This window comes from Haliaeetus leucocephalus, unplaced genomic scaffold, assembly GCF_000737465.1.
Source record: "Haliaeetus leucocephalus isolate CR32 unplaced genomic scaffold, Haliaeetus_leucocephalus-4.0 Scaffold450, whole genome shotgun sequence".
NCBI lineage: Eukaryota > Metazoa > Chordata > Aves > Accipitriformes > Accipitridae > Haliaeetus > Haliaeetus leucocephalus.
Genome location: NW_010972886.1, coordinates 10717549 through 10744832, shown reverse-complemented (window position 1 = coordinate 10744832; position 27284 = coordinate 10717549). Strand labels below are relative to the sequence as shown.

At 43.0% G+C, this 27284-nt stretch overlaps 1 protein-coding gene across 1 annotated transcript; it reads right to left on the bottom strand.

Annotated features, from left to right (window-relative positions):
- Positions 1–5022: 5022 nt before the first annotated feature.
- Positions 5023–25738, bottom strand: BFSP1 (beaded filament structural protein 1, filensin). The gene is made up of 8 exons (XM_010574786.1): positions 25144–25738; positions 17754–17814; positions 14194–14289; positions 13247–13339; positions 12432–12539; positions 9798–10018; positions 8326–8411; positions 5023–6364 (listed from the first exon to the last, which is right to left on the bottom strand). The coding sequence occupies exons 1-8, from the start codon at positions 25512–25514 to the stop codon at positions 5418–5420; spliced, it is 1983 nt and encodes a 660-aa protein (XP_010573088.1). The 5' UTR covers positions 25515–25738; the 3' UTR covers positions 5023–5417.
- Positions 25739–27284: the final 1546 nt, after the last annotated feature.

The following is a 27284-nucleotide window of genomic DNA, read 5'->3' as shown; positions in this document are numbered from 1 at the left end:
CATACACGCTAACACTTCAGCCACAGAAGGGTCAACAGGAAGGCAAAGCTATGCCAAAGCCAGGTGACATGGGGAAGTCAGGGTCAGGGCATTCTAGAAGCACAAGTTTAAGTTTTGTTTTGTTTTTATTTTGGCAATTTAAATCAATTTACCATCTTACAGCAGAACAAGCACATAGGGAATGAGCTGTAGGATTTATGGCAACCTGTGTGCAAAAGTGCATCTGCTCATCGCTATACTGAGATGTACTGCAGCAGCGTAAGATGAGGCTGTGTCAGCATTTCCAACCACAGACCCCTGTTTTCTGGGGTTTACAACCTGGCTGTCAGTAAATTGCTGTGGGAGAAAATTGAAGTATGCAATTTCAGTCCCAAAGCAATTTTTTATTCAAATTTTTATGTTATACAAATATATTTAAGGAGGAAAATATGCTTAAGTTATTAATGTGTAATGAAAGCTGGCCTTCCTGGGAAGTAAAATGTAGTGTGTTTGAGAAGATTTGTTGGTAATCATTGCTCTCTGCTGTTTAAAGAGCCAGTCCCACCTTCACTTTTCATGCATGGGTAAAGTCAGTCTCTCGCCCTCAGAGTCTGCTCTGGCTATTGCCGCAAGATGTAACATCCTCCTCAGTGGGAATTACTCATGGTAGCAACCACTACATATTCTCAGGTGTGAGATCCGAAATTTTACCTTTGAAATAAAGGGTCTTGATTCTGCAGATATTTAGGCACTCACTCACAGTAAATGTCATCAGTGGACCTACTCAAATGCTAATTTTAAGCAGGTGCTTCAGATCTTTGCAGGATCCAAGATCTACTTATTAGCAGTGACTAGTTTCAGAATTTTACTATGTATTTTTAATATGCAGAGTATGAATCTAAAATGTTTTAATAAGAGTTGTCCTGGTTGATCAGGTGCATAGTAGTAGTAACATTCAGTAAGTAAATATTTATCTAACAAATTAAAAATGTAACCCAAAGGTTATATGGTGGACACGTTTCACTTAAGAATGTATAATCTATGCTGTTATTTCTACTGAATATCCATCTTTTATCTTTCCATAAGAGGCCTGTTCTTTCCTTTACAAATAAATCCAAATGCAAAATAAACAGCTCAACCTACTCAAACTCTGTGTGCATTACACTCTAAAGCCAAGACAAGCAGCCTCACACTACTCACAGGTTCCTCGTTGCGTGCAGCAGTCCCTTCGGATAATCGAGTCACACTGGGATAAAACAGGCATTGGCTGGAGAAGAATCAGGCCCCAGGTGATTTTTTTTTTTAAGTGCTCTTGGTTATTTGTTCAAATACATTATGGTGCCAGCTGTGCTTAATTTGGTGATTTAAAACTTAACCCAAGGACAAGATGGGTCTGTTTCAAAGCATGAACGGGAGTTCATGTGGCATGAGCCAAAACTCACTGAAGTTAAATGGGCCGCGGACAGGTTTGCTTGTGTCTTTGGAATTGAATGGATCGCACTGATGGCAGTGGGTTTCTGTGGAAGGCACCCAGTTCTCAAAAAGAGCAGTGTATACATACCAGAGGGAAAAATTTACCATATATGTATATTTATGCATACACCTGTATGTCTAAATGCATAGGACACCCCTATGGTATCTCTCTGTATATATATATGTTACATACGATATGTATATTCAGAGTATGTTAGATATATTTGCTTATAAATACATATAGAATTACATACAGTATGTAATGTATAATACATATATGCACATCATAACCTTTTGTGTGTATGTGTTCAAAGAAAGAGGTAACTGGAAGCTTTTGAAGGACTTCTAAACTGTGGAAAAAGTTTTGGAATAAAAAGTCCATGTGGAAATCTTAAATGAACATGTACATGACTCCATTGCATTCATGTAATTTTGCAGTTCTCTGTTCAATCATTAAATATCTTATAAAGCAGCAAAATAACTAGATGGTTGTTTATATTTTCATACTGCTGACATAATTTATTAAGTGAAAGATCACAGTAATCAGTGATATACTGAAATGGTGAGTTTTGATATAAGTATATATAAAACTAAGTGTATATACAATATAGAGATCTACTTCAAATTCTTCAGGATTTTTGCATCAGGGGATTGCTGAAAAATATGTCCAGTTAGACTTAGTTTTTATGGTATTGCTGATGGAAAATAAAGTTAATCTGTTAGTATTTATAATAAAGGGGAAAACGAAGCTCATGATTTGAAATAGGTGAACACTGTTTAACTGAAGCCCTGTGATGATGTTTTATAATATGAGTAAAATAAAGAGCTGTTGTAAACTGCCAGGTCCTATCATCATTGCCTGTCCGAAGGTACACGGGAGGTAATACGCTGCTGTAAGTGGGATGACTTCCTACTCCTCTGCTTTTTACACTGATAAAGTTGTATCCCGTATACGTTGGATACTGAGAAAATAAACACGATCCTCCAAAAGAATTGATAGCAATAGATGAAGAGTAACAAACAAACAGGCTTTATGTTAACTCTGTGATATGGTGGGGCATAGAAGATTAAGGCTGCAGGCTAGAAGGAGCCTTGGGCATTACTTACATGGTTCAAACCCCCTGTCTTCAAGGACAGCTCTGTAGAGGCATGCAGCAATGTGTGTGCCAACCTGCTGCACTCAGTGGGGAAGGGGACACTCAGGAAGAGAGACAGTGACATTTTTGCACTGCATTTCATAAGCAGTTCTGGCCCCAAGGAAATGCTACAGCAGGTTTTTTTTTTTTTTCTCGGAGCACTTTGATCCACTCCCCCCACCCAGTATCCCTCTTCCTCCCTACTTCCCACCCACACTTTTGGGTACTTTTTAGCACATATGTTCCCATGGCACAGGTATGTGGTGTTTTATAATTTCTTACTGTGTCTGCAGCAGTAAAAGATGGCAGGGAGCCTCCTGATCTAGTTCTGATTGCCACAGAGGCAAGAATGTACCTGTAGGTCTCATCCCAGGCTCTGCTGAATAGATGCTCACAAGTATTTCACTGTTACACTTCAGCATTAGCATTTCATCACTTCATTGAGAATCTGCATTTAAAGCAGAGGTTAGCCCATAAATCATGAGATTTTACTGTAGCTTTCAGCATTATCATTATGAACAACAGAATACTAGTGTTTTTTCCATATAATTTTCATACACATTTACAGAAAGATGCCCATCATCTGCAGCCTTATTGGGCAACTGCCATGTTTATGGAAGGCAGGTCAGAGATTGTAGCCGAATTTAGGCCTTTTAGTGCTTCATGGGCCTTGACTTCTGCTGATGTTGGTGTCCGTTGTGCAGCTCAGCACCAGCTTGGTTCAAGTCTTGCACCTTGGGTTGCTGCCTATGCAATGCAGTACATGACTTCTTCGGGAGTATGTGCTACCAAACCTGCTTTAAGAGTGATTTTTTTTATACTGCACAGCTGCTGAACAAGGTTTACAAGCATCAGAAAACCATTTCTATGTCAGCAGCGAAGAGTGGTGAGACCACCACACAAAATGGATGAAGGTGGCGGGGGAGTATTCACACATTAGACACCTAACCCAGGCTTTCCGGAAGTGTTGCCTCCTTGCTGTTGACTAAGGCTTTTTGTATTCCAAAAATGAAGTTCTTTTTGTATCACAGTGAAATCAGATGGTTGGGGGGAGTACCCAGTTCTGTCTAGGTACTGCCTGAATCTGTTTACACCCTGTTTTGTGACAGAATTATTGAACAGCCTTCCTATTGCTCAGTTGTGTTTGTTTTTTTTCCTTGCAGTAGTCAAAACCTGCTTTCACCAGCAGTCATTCTGAGCAGCTGCTCCCAGCTCACCAGAGTGCAGCTTGCATATGCATTGATAAAGTCCTCCTCTGCAGTTACTTACTTAGACTGTTAATAAATTAAACTGAAAAACAGCACACACCCTTGTAAGCCACATCAGGCATAAGCTCCCACAAGCCTTTCAATAAAATAGCATTGACAAAAAATCCTGAATAAAAAAAAAAAAAATCCAACTATGATGTGGGTCACCTATCCATTTCAAAGAAGAAGGTGCCACTTTTTAACAGACATAATAGTCACAGTAGCTTAGATGCTATACCTGCATTGAAACTCACTAATGAAAAACCCAACAGAATATCAAAGGAAAGTGTTGGGTGATGTGAGAAGGTAGTCCTGAAGTTCAGGCTCATTGGCTCAAATGGGATTTAGCCCCTCTCTGTCGCAGCTGACAGGAGTAATCAGCCACAAGGAAAAGGCATAACAGTGCTGAAAGCTGAAACAAAAACTTTGAGAACTGGGATGGGATTGGCGAAGGAACATGTGGAGCCCAACCTAGTAAAAGTACTTCAGTATGTACCTTGCTTTACTGGGATTAATTGTATGCCTGAAGTCAAACTGAGGCCTAAATGATGCATCAGCACTTTAAATAGTGCTTGCTATTTGCACACACACAAGTGAAGAATTTCTTTTCCTTTTTTTTTTTTTTTTCCTGATTTGAAGCTTTCTGGGAGCTGCAAGAGGCTGTTGCAGAAGTGTGGCTTATTGCTTCCCCAGGCATGGGGATGTGGGAAGGTGCCACTTGTTCCAGCAACCCGTGGAGCACCATGGGACTGTGAGTGGGCTGCGACAGGATCCTGTGGCCATGTTTGTTAAACTCTGTAAAATGCTACAGCCTGAGGAAATACTTAACAAGAAAATACCAGAACACAGTCTTTTGAGTTGGCTGCAGTCTGCTCAAAAGCTTGTTGGCATTTGTCAATACCTTAGTTGTGTTGGTGAAGGACAATGCCTTCAGTATCTTATAAGGGTTATCCCCCACTTTGGTGGAATTTCAAGTTTTATTCTGAAAAGATAAGCAGAGAGTTTGTCTTTAGATCCAAAAAGAAAGGTCTGCCAAGCTCATCTCTATTTAAAGACTGTAAATGAGAATTTGGAATAGGTTATTTAACAGGTATCCAGCCCTTCCCCTGGAAAAACTCATGCACACCCAGTCAGTTGACACTTACTAGTAGGGACCATCAGTCAAACACAAACCCACAGCGGGTATCTTCTGTAGAAGGCAAAACTTTTATTAAATGAACCAGATGTCACAAGTTAACATTTGCAGCTGTCTGAGAGATGGGGAATCGTACGGCAGCTATAGGAGCAGTAGATGAATACGCAAATTTGTCCCAGATGCTGTGGAAAGCCAGGCAGCTCTGTAATAATAATTACTTTCAACTTGTCCTAATCATGAAAATCAGTTGCATAGGATATGCCTATTACTTGTTGCCCTGGAGTGCTTTGGCCATTGTACCAAAGGTGAGCCTACATCAGACAGAACTGCCATCAAGGTATCAATCTGTTCCATACCAAACAGCAAAAATCTCACTACTGTAGCATTCGGTCAGGAAAAAAACCAGTCATTTAATAACTATGCCAGACAAGGGTGTATATGTGTCACTTAAGAGCCTTTGTCACCTGGTTTCTTCTTGCTTGTCTTCTCTATCATCGTCTCCACAATCATTGCTGTCTCTTCGTACGTCTGAATTCTGTCATCTGAAAACTTCTCAATGGACTCCACTACCTCCACCTTCTCATAGCTCATGGAGCCAGGCAAGCCTGCTTCCCTGAACAAAAGGCCCTGCTTATCTTCTCGCTCATATTCTGTCTCTCGAAGGACTCCTGGCTCGGTTGGGCTTATCAGACCGGGGGAAGGAACTCTCTCAGGCTCAGAGATGTCTGGATACTTTATGATTTGCTCTATTTTTCCTCTTGTTTTTTTTCCCCATTCAAGCATGTCTTCTTTCTCTTCCTCCTTCTGTTTATCCTGGAGTTCAAACTCTTCCCTCCTTTCACAGATAGCCCCTTTCTCTTTTTCTGATGGTTCGGCAGGTTCTGGCAGCTCCGGTATGGGCTCTACATCACCACCGTTCATCACCTTCCCATTGCTGGTGGAAACTGTGATTCCTCCCCCAGGTGGGAAGGAGGGGGCCAAGATGCAAGGTTCTTCATAGCCTTCCTCCCCTGTTACCAGCACGTAACGCCCTTTGGGATGGGCATCAGGTTTGGGCTCTGGTCTCTTGTAGGCTCTTATTTTCTCCCTCACAATGTTACAAAATTTATCAAAGGCTTTACTTATCTGGGCTCCATCAGGTACATCCTCTGGGCCTGTTTCTTTCTCATCAAGTTCTAATCCTTCCTGCCCAGGTTCATATGTGACTGAGCCTTCGTGCCTAAACTCCAGCTGATCTTGGTCAAAACCTTCTGGAGTTCTTTCATACATTCTTTCAGGCGAGAGACCGTCGGTTATGTCTTTAGATATCAGCTCCTTTTTCCTGGCAATTTTCTTTGTCAGAGCTTTTTGTCTGGGCTTTACACTGGCAATATCTTGCATGGCCTGGGTGATATCTATGGAAAAATCAAAACAAAGCAAAGAACAAACAATGCTGAACACAGTCACTGCAAATGCTGGAGCTGCCTCTCACCCTCCTGCTGCAGGTGGAGAGCTGAATGGAGCAGCAAATGTGAGCACAGCTTCCATCAGCACATTAAACAACCTCTTCTTTTGTGTGGGCCCCCTTGGCCAAGTAGCCATTTTGCATCTGAGGTCACCACTGCCATACACAGTGTGAGGACAGGACAACTGTGCATGTAAGAGAGGCAGCTGCACCTATCAGGCCTGCATTAATGCTCAGCAGGCACATTCAGCACCTGCTGCTGCAGTCAGGCTCAGCGCCTTCCAGGCATCATGGCAGGGTTTGGCCCTGTCAACTAGACAAGGAACTTCACCTCTTAAGGCAGAGACTGAAGCCAGGTGCCCAAAGTTAGAGGCATGGCCTGGCATAGGACTAAGTGGAAATAGCTTGTCTGGCTTTTACAACTCCTGCTAGGGTTTAGGGAGGGGGAAAAAAAAAAACCAAAGCCCTATTTAAAACCTTCCCGCTGAACACAGGGTTGCTGGGTGAGTGGTCCAGGCCTGATGGGAAAGTGAGTGTCATCACCAGCTCTTCTAGTGCTTCTGAAGACAAGCTCAACAGGGCGACACCTTGTCTTTGTGTCCCGGGGGGGCTAAGCGTGCCAGACACCTCCCCTCACAGCAATTTTGGGTATGGGCAGATGCAGGGAGGCACATCAGGAGGGACCAGTGAGCGGCTGGCAGAGACAGAGCTAAGCAGCCACCCAGTCAGCGGTGCAGTGCTGAGGAGCAATGTTTTGCCATCACTCGAACATTGATGTTGAGCTCTAGGCCCACGCAGAGGGAAGCCCTGCCTGCAGGCTGTGCTTCTGATCTCCTGGGCAGTCAGTAGCCACAGACCCCATGACAGCTCAGCAGCAGCAGCAGCAGCAGGAGTGCGGGCAGGCTACTGAGTTCCATGGCATGACAAGCTAGAGCAGAGGAGGCAGAGGTTGGTACCAGGAATTACGGGAACACAGGGACAGACAGATATTAATATGCTTTCTCCAAGACAGCTGTTTTGTCCCATGTCACAGGTACAGTAATGCACATGAAATCCCCTGCTCGCCTTGCAGGTAGGAAGCAGAGATGTGGCTAGAGACAGGCCAAATCCTTAGCGGGTATAAAACAACACTTTGTAGGACAGTAGCTATTTACAGCTGCTGAGGATTTGGCCTCAGGCATTATGGACACATTTCATAAAACTGCTACGGTTCACAAAGCAGTTACAAAAATTACAGCTGTACTCCAAAAAAACCCTGGTTTGAAAGTTTATCTCTGTTCTCAGGGCAGTTTGTTGTTAGTAAATCCACAGTGAGCCTTGGATTTAAGCTACAGTAACATCCTATATGTTAGTACCTGCAGCACCTTTCTGTAAACCAGCTCCCCACTTTGTTAAGAGCAGCCTCACTAGTTTAGTCCTGGCCATTTCCTTGTCACCAGGTTTACAAGCATCCTAATTCTAACAAGCAATCATTCAACATGGAGGAAACACTGTTCAGAGGAAACCAGGCCATGGGACGTAAACAGGCCCCAAAAAGTGTCCTCTGCCTGCCTGCAGCACTCAATATGCCCTGATGCTCTTTGCATGTGAGTAGTGTGGACCAACGACTTGCAACAAGTCAGCACAAAACCCTCAGCTCTTTCCACAGTTTCAGGTGCCTTTTGACTTTGCTCTATGATTGGCCTAAGTAGTAAATTGCAGAAATTAGCAAACAACTCTTTTGCTTGTGGTTTTGTCCTTTGACGGCTTGTCCCAAAGCCATTTAAGGTAAGCTGAAATTGTTGCATTTACTTAGCAAGCCTGGAGTCAGGCTGTCACAGCTGGTGTTCATATGGAAGACAAATGGAAAAACAGCTTAAAATACAAGGATGCTGCTCTTGACAGACACAGGAAGACATGTCACAGGTTTACCTCTTCCCCTCGAAGCTTGAGGCTGGACAGGTCTATAGATCTGCGTGAAGAGTGTGACTGGCGTTCCTGCTATAGCAGAGTTTAACCTGCCGGAGAAGATGCGCATCGGTCAGATGTCTCTCCCTCATTTCCATCAAGAGCAAGTGAAATTGCATGAAATGAAGCATGGAGGTTAATGAAATGTATTTCTCTGTGGTGAGGAGTCAAAGAGAATGACAGGGGCCTGTTTCTTGTCTGGGGAAAATCAACGCAGCCACAGCACCTTCACAGGAGTTAGGCTGGTTTCTACCAGCAGGAGACATGGGATGCTCCATTAGGCAAAGTACTCCAGTAATTAATTAAAACCCATAGCAACAGGCTTGTAATTTAGCACAGTGCTTTGAAAGGATGGGAAGATTTTGGATGGGCAGTCAATCCACCCCTACCAGAGGTCAGCGAGAGCTGTACATGCTGGCCAGTAAAATATGAAATTTGGTAGCTGTTACAATGTTACCTGCATATGCCTGACTTCAGAAGGGCAAGAAGAAAACTGAGCAGTCTTCCTTGGAAAATATTGGAGGAGTCAATAGTATTAAGGGTTAAAAATTAAAACTGAGGCTGGCCTATATGCAAACCAGTTACTGTATCTGTGGTCTTTCCAGTCTGCTGTGTCAGTATTTGAGAGAGTATATTGGCCTGTAGGGAGGATATACACCCTGTGTAGCTATGCAAGAGATGCACATTTTGATTTTTGATGCTGAGAATTACTGATCAGATACTCCTAACTGGAATGCAGTGTCCAAAAGGAGATGCTGAAAATTGATGAAATATCTGTTCCCCACATGTGAGATTGACTATTAGTGAGTGTCCTTTCCCTGCATCTTCTGGACCACCCAGAGCAGTGGTTTGGGCGCTCAGGGGTCTGGCCCTGCTGCATCTACTTGTGCAGGCAGCACTGGGCACCTCATGTGAGACTGACGGTTGACATTAGAGGGAGCCAGTACTCCTCTGTAGCTTTAAACACATCGCAATTCCTGCAAATTTCTTGTATTCTACATTTTTCCCCCTTGCTGGAAGAATGGGTTTGCTGTGAAGAGTCCTTTGCTTTACAGGACATTTGCCCTGTCTAAGCCCTGCAAGACCAACCTGCCTGTAAAGCCCCAGCAAGCTTCATTCATGAACACCCAGGCAGTGGAGAGGGCGTTCCAATTGCTTTCATATGCTCCTGACCTCTGTGCACTGACGCCAGGACAGTATATGGAAAGGAGACTGTGTGGAAAGGAGCAGCTCAAAATGGCTTTGACCCTTTCCTTGGCAGAGGCTTGACCAGATTTTGCATAATCTATTTAGATTCCTGTCCTTGGCTATCTACCATTGAAAAGTGTGAAATAGCTATAGCTTTGGGTGAATCAAATGCCCTTAAACATACATTTTCCAAAGGAGATAAAAGAGATCACTGGCCCCTTTGGGAGAGTCCAGAAATCCAGCCTTACCGGCTGTCCTCGTTCTCGATGATACGTTTGTACCGTTCCAGCTCGTTCTCCAGGGACTGCTGGTAGATCACGAGCTGGCGGCAGTCAGTCGTGTACTTCTCCAAGGTCCTCTCAGCCTCCTCTATGCCCTTCCTAAGGTTTTCAATCTGCTCATTGTAAAGCTGAATTTCATCATCGTAACTCTCCTGGGTGTTTTTAATCGCTTGCTCCAGCATGGTTGTCTGGTAAACAAAATTGGTGGGTGAAAGAAGCAGCTCTGAAGCATTCAGCATCCCTGTATTTCAAGGGTAGTTAAAGGCAAGACATGTTTTATTATGTGTGAGGCTGCATTGCTGAAACACAGTGGCAGTTTCACTGCATTTGTTTAGTTATTCAAAACCAAGAACTTCCTCCCAGCCCCCTTATCCATCCCAAGGCTTCTGTTCCACAGTAAGTATGACGGGATCAGCATGAACCAGGGGAACAGTTGTGTGATGTCTCCTGCCACATGCATGCCAGGCTGGCTGATGTGTCACTGCGTGACCCGCAGCTCACTGTGGTTGGCCTCACCAGGGCAGGCAGTGTCTTACAAGGAGAGCAAAAGTGCTTCACTGGGAAGATGAGCCTGGGCAAAACTCGTTCTTCCTTCTCTGTGGTCTGCAAACCAGGCAGTGAAGGTTAAGGAAGGGTTTCTCTGTAAACTAAAAGCTTCCCTTTTGAATTCAATTCCTTGGCTTATTTACTTTAGCAATAAAAATAGCTGCTGTACAGGAAAGCTTCAATGCTAGTCATTGGAGAGCACAGCAACCAGGGGGTGGCAGTAAGCGCCTGGCAAAAACAAGGGGCAGGAGTTACAGGTGGGATATTTGACAGTGTAATTCTGCTCTCACTTTCTTCTGCTATTTTTGGCTATTTATTATAGTTCCTTCACCACTTCGGGGTTTTTTTCCCTTTTCAAACAGCTTTTAAAGAGATGAATTCACAAAAAGCTAATGGGGCGATAACTGACTAATGGATTCTTCAATAATTGATTTATCTTTATATGTTTCAGACAAGATTTTCAAAAACCTTTTAAGAGCCTAAATTCAGGAGCTAAGTCCCTTGGCATTAGTTTGGCTATATTGCAGTGTACAAGTGGACCAACAGGTTCCACAGCCCCCTTTAGTGTTTAGTGCTCACAAGGTGGGGTCAATAACCTCTTGGCAACATGGTTATCAGGTCCAGAAACAGGAAAGCAAAGGAGCTCAGGGACATCTCAGTCATCACATCCAGCCTTCACATCACAAGCAACCATGTCATTGACCTCCACTCATAAAATTATTTCACTCTTTTAATCTCAAGGCATGAGAATGAATGAATTAATAAACTCTTTCTAAATGGGACATGAAGATTTGATTGTGAAAGCAGCAAGATTAATTGCCCAGAGAGTGCCTCTCTCTGTCTGCCAGCAGAAGGCTGATTTTCTCCCCTTTTTTCTACATTGAATCATTATCTCACTTATCACTATATTGATTTTTGCCCTTCCCAGAGCGCATGTGTCCTTTCCACCAGAGCATCAGACATGAGAAAGAGACCAAGGAAAAGACCTGGGGGTAGCACTGTCCCCAAGTGCCCTAGTGAAAGAAATTATGCTCAGGAAGTTAAGACCTGCTGCTGTGGCTGTCCAGAGGAATCCAAAATCCCACCAAAAGGTGTTTTATGCCAGTGTATCAGTCCTCTCACCCCGGATAGACAACTCGAGGCACAAAGAAAACTGTACTTGGGGGCATGAGGTGGTCATTCTCCACCTCTGTCTGCTAAGAAATATTCAGCTGCATGGAGGCAGACCTGCCATTGGCAATTATCCAGGTCTGGTTTCTATTCACTGTAGCCTTTAGCTGCTCCTCCATCTCCTGCCACCCACATCTCTGCACTGCACTCTCACTTGGAGACACTGGCTGGAGAAGGAAGGTTCACTTATGGCAGGTTTGGCTGGGAGATGGGCAGGAGCAATGAGTCAAAGTCTTGGTCAGTCATTTTTTGCAAATCAGAATTTGGCAAAAAGCAGATGGTTTCGGTTTCGGCTGGTAGTGTCTAAGCACAGGAGAGGCGTTGACTTAGTGCTTAGTAGTGACAGGGATGAACACAGGATGCCAAATGTAGCTCGACACCTATGTCAGTTTTGATACCAAGTCTGTCCAATCCTTCTCACAGCAAGCTCAGCACTGGATGTGGCACTGATGGAAAGGACTGGGCAGAGCCCTGAAGATCCCCCTTCATTTTTCATGGAGCTAATTTCCAGCCTGAGCTCAGTAAGAAAGAAAGCGAGACCAGCCCTGTGTGACTTTTCCATCCATGACCTCCTGCTGACTTTGTCCTGCAAGAATCCAGTTGCAATGTGGAAACCTTCTCCCACCAGCTACTCTGATAAGCAAAGACAGCTTCATTGTGGCTACGATACCTACAGCCCTCCCTGGCCATCTACACCTGACAATTTGGACCACTGAGAGAATGGGAATGAAACAGCTGAAGATGGAAAACTAAAAGGAAAACACACCTCCAAGTCAACTGACTTCACAAGACCCTGTTAAAGGCCTCCCAGGTTTTTCTATGTGACCTAAAAAGAGCAGAGTTCATGAGCATCATGGTTGTGTTTATGGCTAGTGATGGCAGTACCTCTGTCTGCAGTTTGTATTTCTGCGCCTGTAGCTGGCAGAGGATGCTCTTGTATTCCTCCAGCTGGCTCTGCAGAACAGGGATCCTCCTCTCTGCTATCAGCTTTTCCTGGTTGGAAGAAAACAACAGGAAAGTATGTTTCACTCTTTTAAAAAGAGCCAAAAGAATTTCCACTACTGGAAACAAACTGTAAAGACAAACAGAAAATTACAAAAGACAAATAAGAAGCTGGGTATTAAACCTCAAGTAAACCCCTGTAGCATGGCTTTAAGAATGAAAGCTGTCAGATGGCAGGACTGTAGAAGTACAGCTTATGTTAAATTAGATGCTGTAGATACAGCTGTTCATATCTTCTTCCAAATAATAAAAGTTCTTGGCATAGCCACTCATACTGGTGGGAATCACCAAGTTTTCATCTAGCATGTATCATTTTATTTGATTTACAAATTTTCACCACATCTCGCCCCGTCAGAACAAGATTTACTTTCTCTGTAAATACTCATATATCCTGCCAGCTCCTCCTCAGATAGGATGCACAACTATTTCAACTACCTTTGAACTAGCCATTTTGGAGGCTAATACATATGCTGGCGGGCACCTGACTAACACAATCTCTCTTCTCCTGATCAATTCAGTTTTCCAAAGCTACAGTTAGTTTTTTCTCTCATATTCAGTATTCAGTACTTACTTACTCATAGTTGTTGCAGTTTTCATCCAACCTTGGAATGGGAGTTAGAGGATCTGGGATGCTTTAGGAGTAAACATTCTCTCTTTCTTACTTAGAGCAGCGTGTATTTACTGACAGCAATACTTACCTCACATATGCCAGTGGTTATAGGGGACACACGAGGGGTTGTCTGGATGATCTGCTGCAAAACATTGACGTAGGTCTGGATTTCCATAAGGTTCTGTGGTGAAGTAAAAAACATTTTCATCAGAAAATGCCATAGCAAGGTGCTCCCTTCAATGTGCTCCACTGCTGGGGCTTATTCCTAGATATTTACTTCTTTTAGCATATAAAAATCCAGTTCATGTTCAGACTTGGTTTTGGAATGTGGTTTTAGACCTGATTTTGGGTGCATGTGTGCTAACAGTTTCATCATGCTGAGGGTACATTACAGGCATTTGGCTATATAGTCATCGTCTTAATTAAAGATTCTATGATTTCCAATTTCACAGGAGATTTTCAAAATGAGAACCACAAATACCTTTGCATGTGGTCCAAAAAAGTAAGTAAGCCTCTTCTTTCAAAAGCAGCAAAGATGGGACAGTGGCGTGATCCCAAGCCTCACCGCTCCTCCGGGAAGGAGAAGGGAGCTGTATGTTTTAAAGTTGGCTGCAGTGTAATCATACGGCTACAGGCTTACGTCTGCCAATTAACTGGGATGCTCGGGCCCCGAAAACTGGGTGTCCCCCTCTAATGAAAGCAATAGCTTCTTAGCATGAAATAAAAGACAGCTTGACCAGCACGTTGGGTTGAATCATGATAACAAGTCAACAAATTCAAGACATTGCTACAGCTGTAGGCATGAGACCCTGAGGGAGTCTGTTTGAATGCTTGCAGCCATCCAGCCGTTGGGCTTGACCTCCACACTGCAGCTGTTGTGCCCACTGAAAATATATAGTGTTATATTTACCCACCAAAACACAAACGGGATTTGCTTTAATTTGCCACTAGAATAGACCATGGGGAAGGGCAAGTCTTCACACATGTTTCTAGAAGGAAGAGCTAAAGAAGATGGCAAATTCAGCCATCAGTTACCTTCTTGTATCTGTCCTTTGTGGCATTAATGTCATCCTGCAGGAACTGGGACTCGATCTGCAGCTCCAGGTTGCACAGCAGTGCTTCATCAGCTTCCTGCAATGCAGAGACACATGGTACAGTCAGTACACATGGCTGGAGTGCCAAAACCACAGCAGCCACTTAGCCATAATGTGAGTCGTTGCACATGCATAGCAGCCTGGGTGGAGAATTAAAGCCTACTGGGAGAAACAAAAGTATTATGAAACCAGCAAACAACAGGCACCTTATTCATTGTGTTCTCCCATTGTACACACTGCTTGTCTGGCACTGGCACTGTCAAAATATGTTTACCATATGCTTTATGAATGCTGGGAGCCAAGTAACAGACACTATGAAATACCAGTCTTTGATGCTAAAAGCTTGCAATGGCGCATGAATCTTGAACCAATGACATGAACAGACTAAGACATTGATTTTTCTAGTGTTTATGACAGGACTTGAGGTATTGTGCCGCCTTTTTAATATGTCCAGTAAAGAAGCCCTTATAAAGAAAACCCAGGATGGTCCAAAGTATTTTCACTCTCTTTGGTGTGTTTTCAAATATCACAAATGTTTGTCAATTTGGAGCCATTTCTGGAAATAAAAATGACAGATGAGAAAGTCTGGAAAAAATCACCTTGCTGCAGAAGTTTCTAATACATCAGGATTTCTGAGGATGAAAGTTCATATTGTCCAATTAATTCTGAGGCCAAAGCATATGACTAGCAATCATGATCTCAAAGTACATAGGTATAAGTGGCACCAGTATTTAAATCCAGTGAAATTTCCATTTCTGTTCAAAGGTCTAATTTAAATTTTTCCTGTTATGTTACTTAATACAAACCCTTGAATATAGAATAATTTCCATGGAACTTGGCAATATATTTTACAAATATATAAGTATGAAGGGAATAGCTTTATTTTTCTACTTAATGCATGCCTCCTTGGGTAGGTTCATCATTAACTAATACTGTAAAATACTGCTTTTGAGAAAGTATCTTGAAAGTTGTCAAATCTATCTTCGTTGCAACTCTGCAAAACTTGTCAGTTCCTCCACCAGTTTGCAATTGGCCTCAAGAAAGTCTCCATTTCTGCATTTAACTCAAAGTATTAAAAAAAAAAAATTTAAAGGTGTCCCTTTAAAATTACCTATGTGCCATTACCAGCTGTAAAATTGTCTCCGTGAGTGGATCACGGGTTGCAAATAAACCACTGAAATCTATGGGTGCAGCATATGACTTGGTAGAAGGGGATTTTTCTTTTTGCACGTGCACAGCTTGGGCTATTCCAAAAATGTGTAGATGTTAGCTGTGTCATTAGGCTCCCAGCCAGAGACCTCTCTAGCAGTCTCTCTGCTTTGTGTAACAGTGGCTGATTCAGACACATCCGGACCAGCACATTCGGAGTTGGTCATCAGGAATGCCCGCTGCTTTTCTGCACTCCTCTGCCTTCCTATTGAGAGGAAGATCAGCAGGACAATGGCCATGTTGGGAGGTTTGGGGGGGAGCCAAAAAAAGCCCCCAGGCCCCTAGATAGTACCAATAAGCAAATATTTCTGCCTGTAATAAGCAAAAGCAGAGCTCGGCTTTCCAAATGTTCCTTCAAAGGGGAAAGATACTTTTGCTTTTATTCCCTGCTTTCAGATAGACCAGCTTCATTGATGATGCTGTATAGTGCAGTGCCTACACATTTTCTTCTGAACTTTGCAGTATTTGCTATTCACTCAACTTCTGAAAAAACATTCTGGTTTAGGTGCTCATTTCAGAACATGGATCCATGTGCTGCAGCAGCATTTTCATCTATTATGGAAGAGAAATCCCTTAGATCTCTCCAGAATCAGTGTTTGCTGATTTTCCAAACTGATTCTCCATCTGTCGGAAAAGGCAGGAGTTTACATCTGCACATGCAGGTTTCAGGCTATGTGTTGGGCACTGTACAGAAAATCAGCTGTGTTCCCTCCAGCATTTGGTGCCCCAATGCAAGGAGCTGCTGCAACAGGGACAGCCACAGGCAGCCCAGACACAGCCTGGGATAAAAACACCCCCTGCAGATCAAGATCTTGTCAGCTCTGCCTGGGGTTGTCGAATGAATTCACTTTTCTTTAGCCACAGATTAGCTCAGAGGAACCGTGAAGATGGACCCACCAGCTCCAGCTACCCCTTACAAAATATTTGCCTCCACAAATATTTTTTAAGAGCTTGCAGGGTGTCCAAGAGTCCTGCTAGCACACTGGAAAATAGCAGTGATGCAGGATATCTAGAGCTCACTGGAGACAGAAATGCTAAAACACACATTTTTTTTTTAATATAAACCATGCATATCATTGATATGACAGTGCTCAAGCAGAACAGCTCCTGCCATTTGTAGCGGGAAATAAAAAAAATCTCTATTTAATCCACCTGTAATTGTTTCCCAGTACAGAAGATGAAGGATAAGATGTAAAAAGTAGAACTGAAGAAAGATATAATAAACTTTCTTCACTCAGATGAAATCTAGTAGCAAGAGAGGATGAATCAGGCTTTCTCAGTTTCACAGACCTGGTTTGGAAACTTCCTAAATATGTTAGTAAAATTTTATCTTTTCTCTGACACTTATTATTATTATTTCTCTTCCCATGGTATTAGTTCAGGAAAAGTACAGCTCGATATAAACATTCCTCATGTTTCACTGTGAAAGGAAAAAATCGGGGGGGTTGTAGCTTTTCTTTTATTTGTAAACTAATGGGAAGCTGAGGGTCTGTCCTGGGATGGGCTGACCATATCCTGCAAGGGACTGAGCAGCTTTGAGACACATCAGACTTCAAGACTTGGACACAATCAGCATTTTCTCATGCTGTGTTATCAGTACTTTAATACAGTAGCTGTATGAAAAAAAAGGGGGGGAGGGGAGAAGGTATTTAGCAACAAACACATTTTTTCCAGTCATATTTCGGACTTTAAGAGATGTGCATTGGCTGCATGGTATGACTAATAAATGGGCTTTTCCTACCGGTGTGTACACTCTAATTCACTCAGAGAGAAATTGTCTTCCAAGTTAAAAAAAAAGAGTGTTGAAAGAGTTAAAAACCTAAACATGTGCCAGATCTTCAGCAAGGGTGAATTTGCAAAGTTCACATTGGACACACATATGTCAGCTCCAGGTCCTGAAATGAATGCAGGAGCCATTTGCTGATGCTCCAAAAGGAGTGTTAAGCAGTAGATCCTCCTAGTCCTTGGTCTTAACTGAAAAATTAGTGAAGTCTTGAGCACAGCTGAGGCTGTGGGCTGTAGATGGCATGTGCTACATGACCAAAATCAGCAGGACTCTACAGAGCAGGGCGCTACACAGTGAGTCTGCACATGCTGAGGCTCAGCCATTTGCACAAGGCTTAGGGAGGGGGATGAAGGGGACAGAGACCTTTTCACCAGTGCATAATGACAAGAAATGTCTTGGTCTGACATTTTATCTTCCCACTGCTTCTTCAGAGCAGCTTGCTGTAGTAAATGAAAACAAAGGAAAAAATGATAAAGACCTTTCCCTTTCCATTTTTCCAGGCTTACCTTATTAAGGCGTTCAAGGGTTTCTTTTAGCCTCTGCTGATATTCACGTTCATTTCTGTACCTGCAAATAGCACAAAGGAGATGAAGTTCAACAGTTCATCCTTCTGCAAACTGCACTGTCATCGGCACTATCGTGCACAATATATGCTTCATGCTAAAGCAGAATATGATTCTTGAAAGGGCCCAAAAGCTTTATTTATGCATTAGCATTAAATTTTTTTTTGGTCCCAGATGTTAAGTGTAGTTCCAGAATTGACTAATTTCTTGTCCTCAGATTACGTAGCAGAAGACAATGGAATGCCACACATTTGCTATCACTTTTTGAAGGAAAACCCAAGAATAGATTATTTACAATAAAAGTATATTCAACTGGCATTGGACTACAGTGACAGCCATTCATCAGTGGTTACTATGTGAGTATTTGCTACACTGGCACATTAGCATTTAACTACATTGTACTTGGTTTTCTGTTCTACCTGATGTTGTTCAATAAGCATTTTCATGACAGACACATTAAACACAAAGGTTGCAATTTCACAGATTGAATGTGTATGAATAATGTCATATTAGGATGCTTTGATGGATCAAGCTTTGTGTCCTCTTTAATAGCAATTCATATTTTAGCTTGGTCAAAATCACACGAGTCTTAGTAAGGACTGCATTTAGCCAACTATTCTTATGCATTTATAAAATGTCCACAAGTGCATAATGTGCATGTTCCTCTACTGAGTGAACAACAGATGTATATTGTGTTTATCTCAGAGGAAACAGCACATATTCTTTAAGAATAAGGGCTCTGTATTTGTACATTAGATAGAATTATCTTCTAGAAAATCCTTTTAGCTGCAGAGTACAAAACTGCCTAATTGTTGATTATCATTGTTTATTCCTTTCCCTAAATAAACTATATATAAAATGTTTAATAGGAGATATAGTTTAATGAGACCCCATTAAAAAAAAAACCCAACAAAACAGCCAGAAGCATCTTATAGTACAAGGCAATGAGACTTTGCCATCAGTACTGAACAAGTGGCTCATCAAACTCCATCTGCTGCCAGTGCCAAAGTACATAAATAGAGTCTATTCCTGTTTAACCCTTTGCTTTCCCTAAAATAACAGAGATACAGAGATATAAAAAGCTCTCATTTTCTTACTTTCTACAAGAAACCCTCACAGTGGGTGACAAGTCAACTCTGGCAGTGAATGTCCTTCATTTGCAGTACAAGCAATGGACATTAGCACAAACATGAACCCTGGCTGAAATTCAGAATTGAACATAACCCCTTGCCTGTCTTCTGAAATCATTGATTCAGCCCAGATATGCTGGAGGCATCTAAGGATCTTGCTCCAGTCAACAGGGAACTTGTCAGTTCCTAGACTGAACAGATCAAGGATCAAGTTATAATGTTTGTGTCAACCTCACTTCCTTCTTTTTATCCCCTGTAGGATGAACAGCCAACGTTATCCTCATCTCTTTTAACACGTCTTGAAAAGCTGAAGGGATAGGGTAACTCATGAACTGACCAGGACCACAAAGGAGGAACTCAGCAGAACAAAGAAATAGGCTCAACTTGGTGCTCTGGTTTCCCAACTTTCCCTTCCTTTGAAATCCCATAATATTAGCAGGGTTGGTCACTGGTCTGTTTTAAATTTTTACCATGAACAGCAAAGAAACAAGTGAAAATGATGAAGTTTTATTTCATTATCACTCCTACAAATTGCTGGGCCACCTCAGCTGAAGTGCTATTTTCTGACAAAATTAAAACAATGCCTTTTTGTCAAATTGTAGTAACATAGGGTTCACTTCCAAGGATACAACCAAGAACATTCAAGCTTCAAAAGCAAGACTGCCTTTGTTTCTGTCGTTTATTAAGTAGCTCACCTCCAACCAGTTTTCTGTCTATCTTACAAAATTTTTGTGTGCAGTTGACAATAAACACTTAATTAACTTAGATACTTTCTGACAACTGAGCGAGAATGAAGCAGATTGTGGCAGCTTGTGAAAATCAAATATACAGCTACAATAAAAGGCTGGATTTACACTACCAGTAATATACAAGATCCAACAGAGTCAGGGTCTAAACCTCATCCCTAATGTCATTCAGACCTGTTCAAATCTGCCTAGTTGCTAGGTCCTCACTTAAAAATTCTTTCAGTGACTGAAATATTCAGATACATTTTCCTTCACTCTCAAATAACACAAATACCTGCTCTGGCACACAACCATAAATCCACCTGGCAGCCTTGAGAGAGTTAGTATTGTGTGATTATCCTTTGAAGGAGGAATGCTTTTAAGTGATGTTCAATCTACTCCCGAAGCTCAGTGCAAAAGGGCTAAGGATCTCTTAGAAATGCTTCAGAGACCTCACAATGCCTCTGTGCCTGCTGAAATGTAGCTATGCAAGTGCAATGGCTGACAAATTGCAACCTGTTATGCTTCAATCTGATTTCAAAGTTCAAGTCATTAGCTGGACATGTTTAAAAGAGGTCAAGCTTTTCCTAGATGGTTGCTGGTCAGCCTTTCCTGGACCTTCAGAGCCATGAGGTTCAGTTACTTCTTTTTTAAAAAAACCCTTCTCACCTAGTCAAGTAGCTTTAGGGGTGCAACAAAGCTTTTTGAACTGTTTATTAAAAAAAGGGATATTAATTGTTTTTTGCACAGGGGAAAAGCAATGGAGTGGAGGCCACTGCCGGGTTCAAACAAAGCCAATCAGAGCTTTAAAGGTTCCCTTTACCTCACCTCTCTTAGCTTAGCAGCTCTCTGTTGGCGCACTAACAGATTTACAGATATTTGTTAAGCCCCTTGAGCCCCGCTACAGCTCGCGGCACCAGCCTGGTGAGAGCATTGGGCATGCAGGAGGGAAGCCCACCGCTAGGCTAGTTTCTCCACTGGGAAAGCATGGGTCCAGCAGCGCTGTAAATCTCTTTTCCCATCCCCAGCTGACAGACAGGCTGTGCTTGCTCTTAAAAGATGGGGCCAGGGCAAGGCCCTTTTTTTTTGGACCCAGCCTCTGCTTGCAGTGCAAGGGCTGGCTCCCCTCCAAAGAGAAAACAGTTACAATACATCCTCGTGATGCTCAATGGCCAGATACTCAATTCAGTGTCAAGCCTATGCCTTTAATAGAAAGAGAAATGTTGCCTCTCTCTTGAACCCTACTGAACTCTTCCAGCAATATATGAAGCCTCTTGGCTTGCTGCAAGCTGAGGTTAAACTTTTCTACTTTTCTCCTTTGTGCTTTCCCTGAGGCACTTCACCAGCCTTTTCTCAATAGAGACAGCAGTAATTTGGGTGCAAAAGAGAGCACAAACTGCAAAATGCTGGTCCTACAAGGGTGACGGACAGGGCATTAATGCTTGTGGATTATACCCTGAAAGCTAAGATGAGCCCCATGAGGGCTGTGCTCTACTGATTTATGAACAGATTTCTACCCACGTTATCAAGAAGCTGCTGTCGAGCAGCTGACAACCACAGGGCAAGATTTCAGCAGTCTCAGGAGGGGGTGGAGGACAGGCAGGACCTCCTCACCTGCAGCTGCAGCAGGACAAAGCTCTCCCTATCACCAGAAACGCAGCAGCAGTGCAGAGACAACCCCTACAGACAGGGCTTGAAGACGGCTTTGCCGATGGAGTCCCTACTGCTCCCTGTATCCCAGCTATCACGTTTTCCTACTTGTTTTTGTTTTCTCTCACAGGTGTTGGGTCTCCACTGCAGCCCCAAAGGGTGTCAGCTCATCAGAGCATCACCACGCGGTGCAGCTTGGAGAACACCGTGCCAATTTCTGTGCCTAGCGACTTCCAGGGAATCATAGTGCATGCAAACCCCACAAGATTAGCAGTGAATGGATTTTAAATGAAACAATTGACTAGCAAGACTTTTAATTTCTGAAGTTAATTAATCCTGTTCAGTCAAGGGTGCTAAAATCTGGGTTTCAGCATCCTTCCTACTATCATGGAGAGAGAAATACAGTCCTTTCCCACAGCTGATGCAACATTGCTACAATAATGGTGCTCAATAAAATTAGCATAATTAGTCTTTTTATAACACACATCCAAACAATTCCTAGCGATGGGTTTTTTTGCAACTTCAAGAGAAAGAATTCTCCACTGGTACAGTCTGAATTATTCATGTTAATGTGAAAAGCTATGAATGTGACTACAGAGGATTTAAAAATAAATTTTAATGTAAGATCTACTTTTCAACAGTTCATGCACATTTAATTGTACAGACCTGGTAGTCCCAGGCCCTATTGTGTCTAAATGTAGCTTTAAAAGGTTTACTTACAGATATAAATCTATTTCCCAAATTGTGAATGTAAAAGAATGGGTTGTAAGAGCTAAAATTCTTCACATTAGTGAAGGACACAGACATTTGTCAATTAATTGGAACACGGTGCTCCACTCTAAGAGATTTTGTTAATCCTAGTGTGCCAAAAGTAGATGCTTTATGTTTCAAAATGAAGCAAGAAACCTGCACTGCCTGCTGCGGACTGAGCACAGACCCAGGTAGGAGAGCAGGTCTTCAGCACAGGAATGCTTCTGGTTTCAGTAGCATAGCAAGGCCCTAACATGGCACAGAAGATTAGTCATCCCATATTTTGTTTAGAGAGCTTTATTTATAAGTTTAAGTAGTGAAATCATAGCCATCAGGATGGCTTTGAGCTAGAAACAGGGTAGGCAGAGTACACAGTGTCAGAGCACTAGCCTTGTTTTAATGCCTGCAACTCTAAACCCAACTAATTTTTTTCAGATGCTGAAGGAAGTTTGCTGTCTGTCTTCAGGTCAAATTCAGCAGCTCCCAAAAGAAAAAAATAAAACCAAAATTCACTTCTTGATGTAAACCAAAGACAATTTGGTTAAAAAGCAGCCATTGCCCTTCCATTGTAACAGCCCTGTGTATGTTCAATTTTTAAATTGCAATGTTGTTGGCTTGGATATAGTCAAAGTTTCCTTTTTACTTTTGTTTATGGCTGCTGAGTGAACATCCCAGGACTGTATGACAAGGCACCATGCATTTTTTCTAAGAAGTCACTAACTACTCCTGTAACAGGTCCTAAATCTCACTTTCAAAAAGCACAGCCCCTTCTCTTGGTGTTTTGCCCCCAAGGATTTTCAATATCCTGTATTCTTCCCCACCTATTTATAGCTTGCGTAAAGGAACTGTAAGAAAAAGTGATTTATCTTTGTGTGGGATCGCTAATCCTGCTGTTAGGGAACTATACAGGCAGTTAATCCACAAACTGCTCAGGTAGACACAGGAATCCATTAAAAGGTAGCCAGGAAAAACTAATTTTTTTCTGGCCAGTTTTTCTTGCAAGTTGTTGAAATCAAAGAGGGAGTTGAGGGTTTCACTGCACTGACTCTTAGCCTGCCTGAAATACTCCAGACAGAGAAAAAGCATTTTTGCCCAGCTATATCATAGCACTGCATATTTCTATATAGTTTGCACGTATTTTTAACTAATATGCAGCTAGACATTCAAGTACCGAGTCTCGTCAAAATCTCGTGGACACTGTGTAATAAAAACATGAACAAGTATCAGAGTCAACAGCTAAATTATAGCATTAGCTCATAGCTGAATTTCCTGCTCATAAATATTGGAATACAAAACTGCCTAATCAGGTGCTTATTACTCACTGGCGCTGAGTCAGGGGGTCGTGGACATCTGACCATTTCCAGCATTAAGCCTGAGTGCACCTGGATGGGCTATTCTCTGCTGTCAGATGAGAAAGAGAGATCAGGGCTTAGCATTTCTATAGCTGTGCCGTAGCTCACAGCCCCCATAAGCTGGTCTCATGACAGCCCACTGAATTGGGTTGGAGATATTATTTTTTATTTTTTTAAAAATTATTTTTAGCTGGCTCATTTTCTTGATTCAAATCTCAGGGTGGCCCCAGGAATAGCTGTGGCAGCACAGCAGATCAGGCGGTATGCGCCAAGCAGTGTGCAGGGCTGCGGAGGACAGGGTGAGGGTGCATTAGGACTGTACAGCTGCTGATAAGAGATTCATCATCTGACCATGGCCTAAAGATGCAGATGGCCTCGACGTCAATTATCTCGCATCTGTTTTCTGGCTCTTTCCAGTTGAAAAATTATTGGAGACAGAAAAGGAAAATATTATCAGTCTTACACTTTCTAGCCCAGAGGAGGGGAAAATCAGTGGAGGATCAAACTGAAAAATCCTGTGGTTTGGGCAAGGTCAAACAAAAAGCCTGTGATGGAGACAAGGGATGAAATCTTGAAGGACTTGTATTTCTGCAGCAGCAAGACAGTGCTCCAGATGATTTGCCTTTTGCCTTAAAAAAGTTTCTGGTGAGTGTGGTAAGCATTACCTGGGAATGGCTGCACTTCTACCAAGACTGTTTGTTGAAAATGTTTCATTTTTTTCTCCTTCCCATCACTGACAGTGAGTAGTGTTTCTAAGCTAAAGCATGTTCTATGGAGTTCATCCCTTACCCTATGGTGGGGAGGATGAAAAGGTCCTCTTCAGTCTCCATGCTGCTGCCAAATTTTCCTGGGTGAACTAGCCAGATAGATATTTAGGGGGAAAAGAACCTGACCAATAAGTAACAGGAAGCCAAGACCCTTCTCTCCTGTGAGCAGTCCTTTTATGAGCAATACTCACCAAGTCTCATTGTGTAATTAATTAAGCAACATGGTCAAAACTGTCTGCTAGTGAAGGGAAGGGACTAGACGTTTCTGGAAGCACTTATATGCTTCAGCCCCCAAGGCTCCTGCTCTTTGATTTATGGTGCTGCTAAGGTCAAAGGGGTGAAGTTAGGTGAAATGTGTTCTTACAGCTGTTGCTTTAGTAGCATGAGATGGAAATAGTAGGATGTAAGTAGGGAGAGGAGGGTAATTAGGCAAATTTTACATACCAGGAAAAAAAATTATTTATTTTCTTTTCATCTCACATCTGTAATGGCTGGCACAGACTGGCCCAGGTGCCTCACAATGCCTGTAAATAACAGTTTCTCAGAGATGTCCTACACATTTCAGGAGATCTTGGTGCTGCTCAGACACAAGACTTGCTTCGAGCCATTTGGGTTTTAATTGGGTTATTCCCTCTTTGCAGCTCAGAGCACAATCCTCCTAAAGCTAATGAGCAACAGCAACTGACGTGTGCTACAGTGAGGACCTGCTGCCATGGAAGGGAGAGGGTAATTACCCGTCTAGTAGCAATGAGACCATGAAATGCAGAGCTGGAACTTCCTAAGTCCTAGCACCTTGCTTTTCACCATAGGCTTATGTGCCATCCCCGGCTACAAGTCTGATACACGTGGAGAGGCATCACCCATCCATGAGAAGCAGCCAGTGACACCAAACCCATCCTTACTACAAAGATTAACTATGGAAACAATACCACCTATCCTCCACCGTTCGCAACCCTTACTTGTTGCGGTACTCATCGAGCATGCGCTGGGCATCCTTCTCCTCCCGCTCCAGCTTGGCTCGGTCGGACGCCAGCTCCCGCATTCGCTGGCGGTTGAACTCAATCTGCCCAGCGAAGGCTTCATCCAAGCCCACCAACTCATCCATGCGCTGGAAGGTCTCTAGCTGCTTGCGCAGGATGGTATTGCGCTGCTCCAGCACGCGCGCCCGGTTGATGTAGCTGGCAAAGCGCTCGTTGAGCTCCTGCAGATTCTCCAGGCCTCGGGCTTGGGCCAAACTGTCGAATTCAGGGGAGCCTCGCAGCTCATCGTAGGCATCCGACCGCTCATACTTCTCCTTGCGCACCTCACGGAGGAAGCTGCTTCTGTACATGGCTTCGGGGGGGCTGTGTGGTGCCGGGGTCCCCTCTTGCGTGCCTGCCTGTCTCTCCAGTTTGGATCTGAATGATGGGGGGGGGGTTTGGGGAGGAAGAACTGAACATAATCACCCCCCCAGATGATTAGGACTTGTCTCCAGGGCGGTTTGTGGCACTAAAGGCATCATCTGCAGCAGTGAACTAAATAAATCCCAATGGCCCCGCCTTGGGGCTGCCCATCTGGACGTCAGCAGTTCGGAGGAGCAGCAGGTATGGGGGAGTGAGGCGCTTTTCTTTTCGAGCATTGCAATTGTGTATGGCCAGAATAAAAGAGAGCAATGTCCAGCTTTTGCCCGGCGGATTAAAGCATTATCCACAGACAACAAAATGAGTGCTTTGCAGTTTCAGAGGCTGAGCTCAAAGCCTTTCATGGTGTGCTGGGGGGAGAGCTTTCTCCCATGGTGGTGTCCCCAGGGCTGTGCGCAGAGGCCTTCTGCTGAGCCAGGATTTTGGTATGAGTAGATGGCAGTGCTTGATTTTTGTTATTTGACAGTTTTGTCATCCTTTAGGATGATGGAATGCTGTATAAATGTCAGTGTGACTCGTGGTCCAAGTACAAGATTTGGCCATTTGGTTCTCACTTCATGCTTCTTCAGACCAGCCTTTTCTGCAGGTTATTTCTACCTGGCATGAGAGGCATCAAAGTAGCAGTGGTATTAAAAGTCCCGTGCTTAATAGGGCCCTGTTGGGAGGCCTGTTTCCTTGGGGATAGCCAAGTACCATGTCCTCAGGTGACTTGGTGGACGTACCATATTATCCCATGGGGAGCCACCATCCATCTTTCCTTCCTTCCCTTCACTCCCACCATAATAGAGTCTCATGTGCTGCCATTCCCTGAGAGGCTTTAATTTCTCTGGAAGTGATGGATGTATTTCCTCTAGTACTTTTTTCCCAGTCTTTCCCTTAGCAAAATCCTGTTTCTTGGACTGGTCTTCCAGAAGCACATCTACTCACCCAGCTGAAAAGCCCAACAACAAGACAGTCCAATGTTGAGATCTCTGTTAATAATTTATTTACATAAAAGTTACTCCTTCATTATTTAAGGGACACATCTAATATGACTATTCAAATTGCATGTATTGGAACCTTAATAGGTTCCAGAGAGTGGCCTCACAACGGCAAGTGCAGAGGCAAAGAAAGAAGCTGGGTGCTCAGGCAACTCTAAAGTTTGGGTTCTGTGTTATTAAATCTGTATCAAAAGGAAAAAAGATTCATTAGAAGTTTTCTGCATCTTTTCTATTCTGCTTCAGATTGTTTGGAAGTGCAATGAGGAAAGAGCAGATGATCTTTCAGAAAATCAAACTAGGCTTTGCACACACATTGTGCAGCTCTACATGCAGCCTCTGAACTACATAAATAACAAAACACAGGTAGATTTTTTAGAAATGTTTGGGAACTTTATATAGCGGTGGACATGAAAGCACTGCTTTCCATGCTGCACAAACACGTTGGCATTTGCAGCTCTTTGGCTGGACAAGCCTGCCCAGCTGAACAATGTAGCTGAGCTTTTTACAAAGTTAGTCTTCCAGAAGAGAACAGAAAGTAGATTCTGCTGGATTGTAGGCAGTGTATTTTCACGGCAAGAATTTTTTAGGCTTTAGATAGCCTTTCAGTACAATAATAGCCTATGTAAGTACTATCCCATCCCTCTCTCTAGGGTTGCAAGCAGCCCTGACTCCATGCTGACCATGCACCTTAACTCCTTGGGTAATAAAATGAAAATTTAT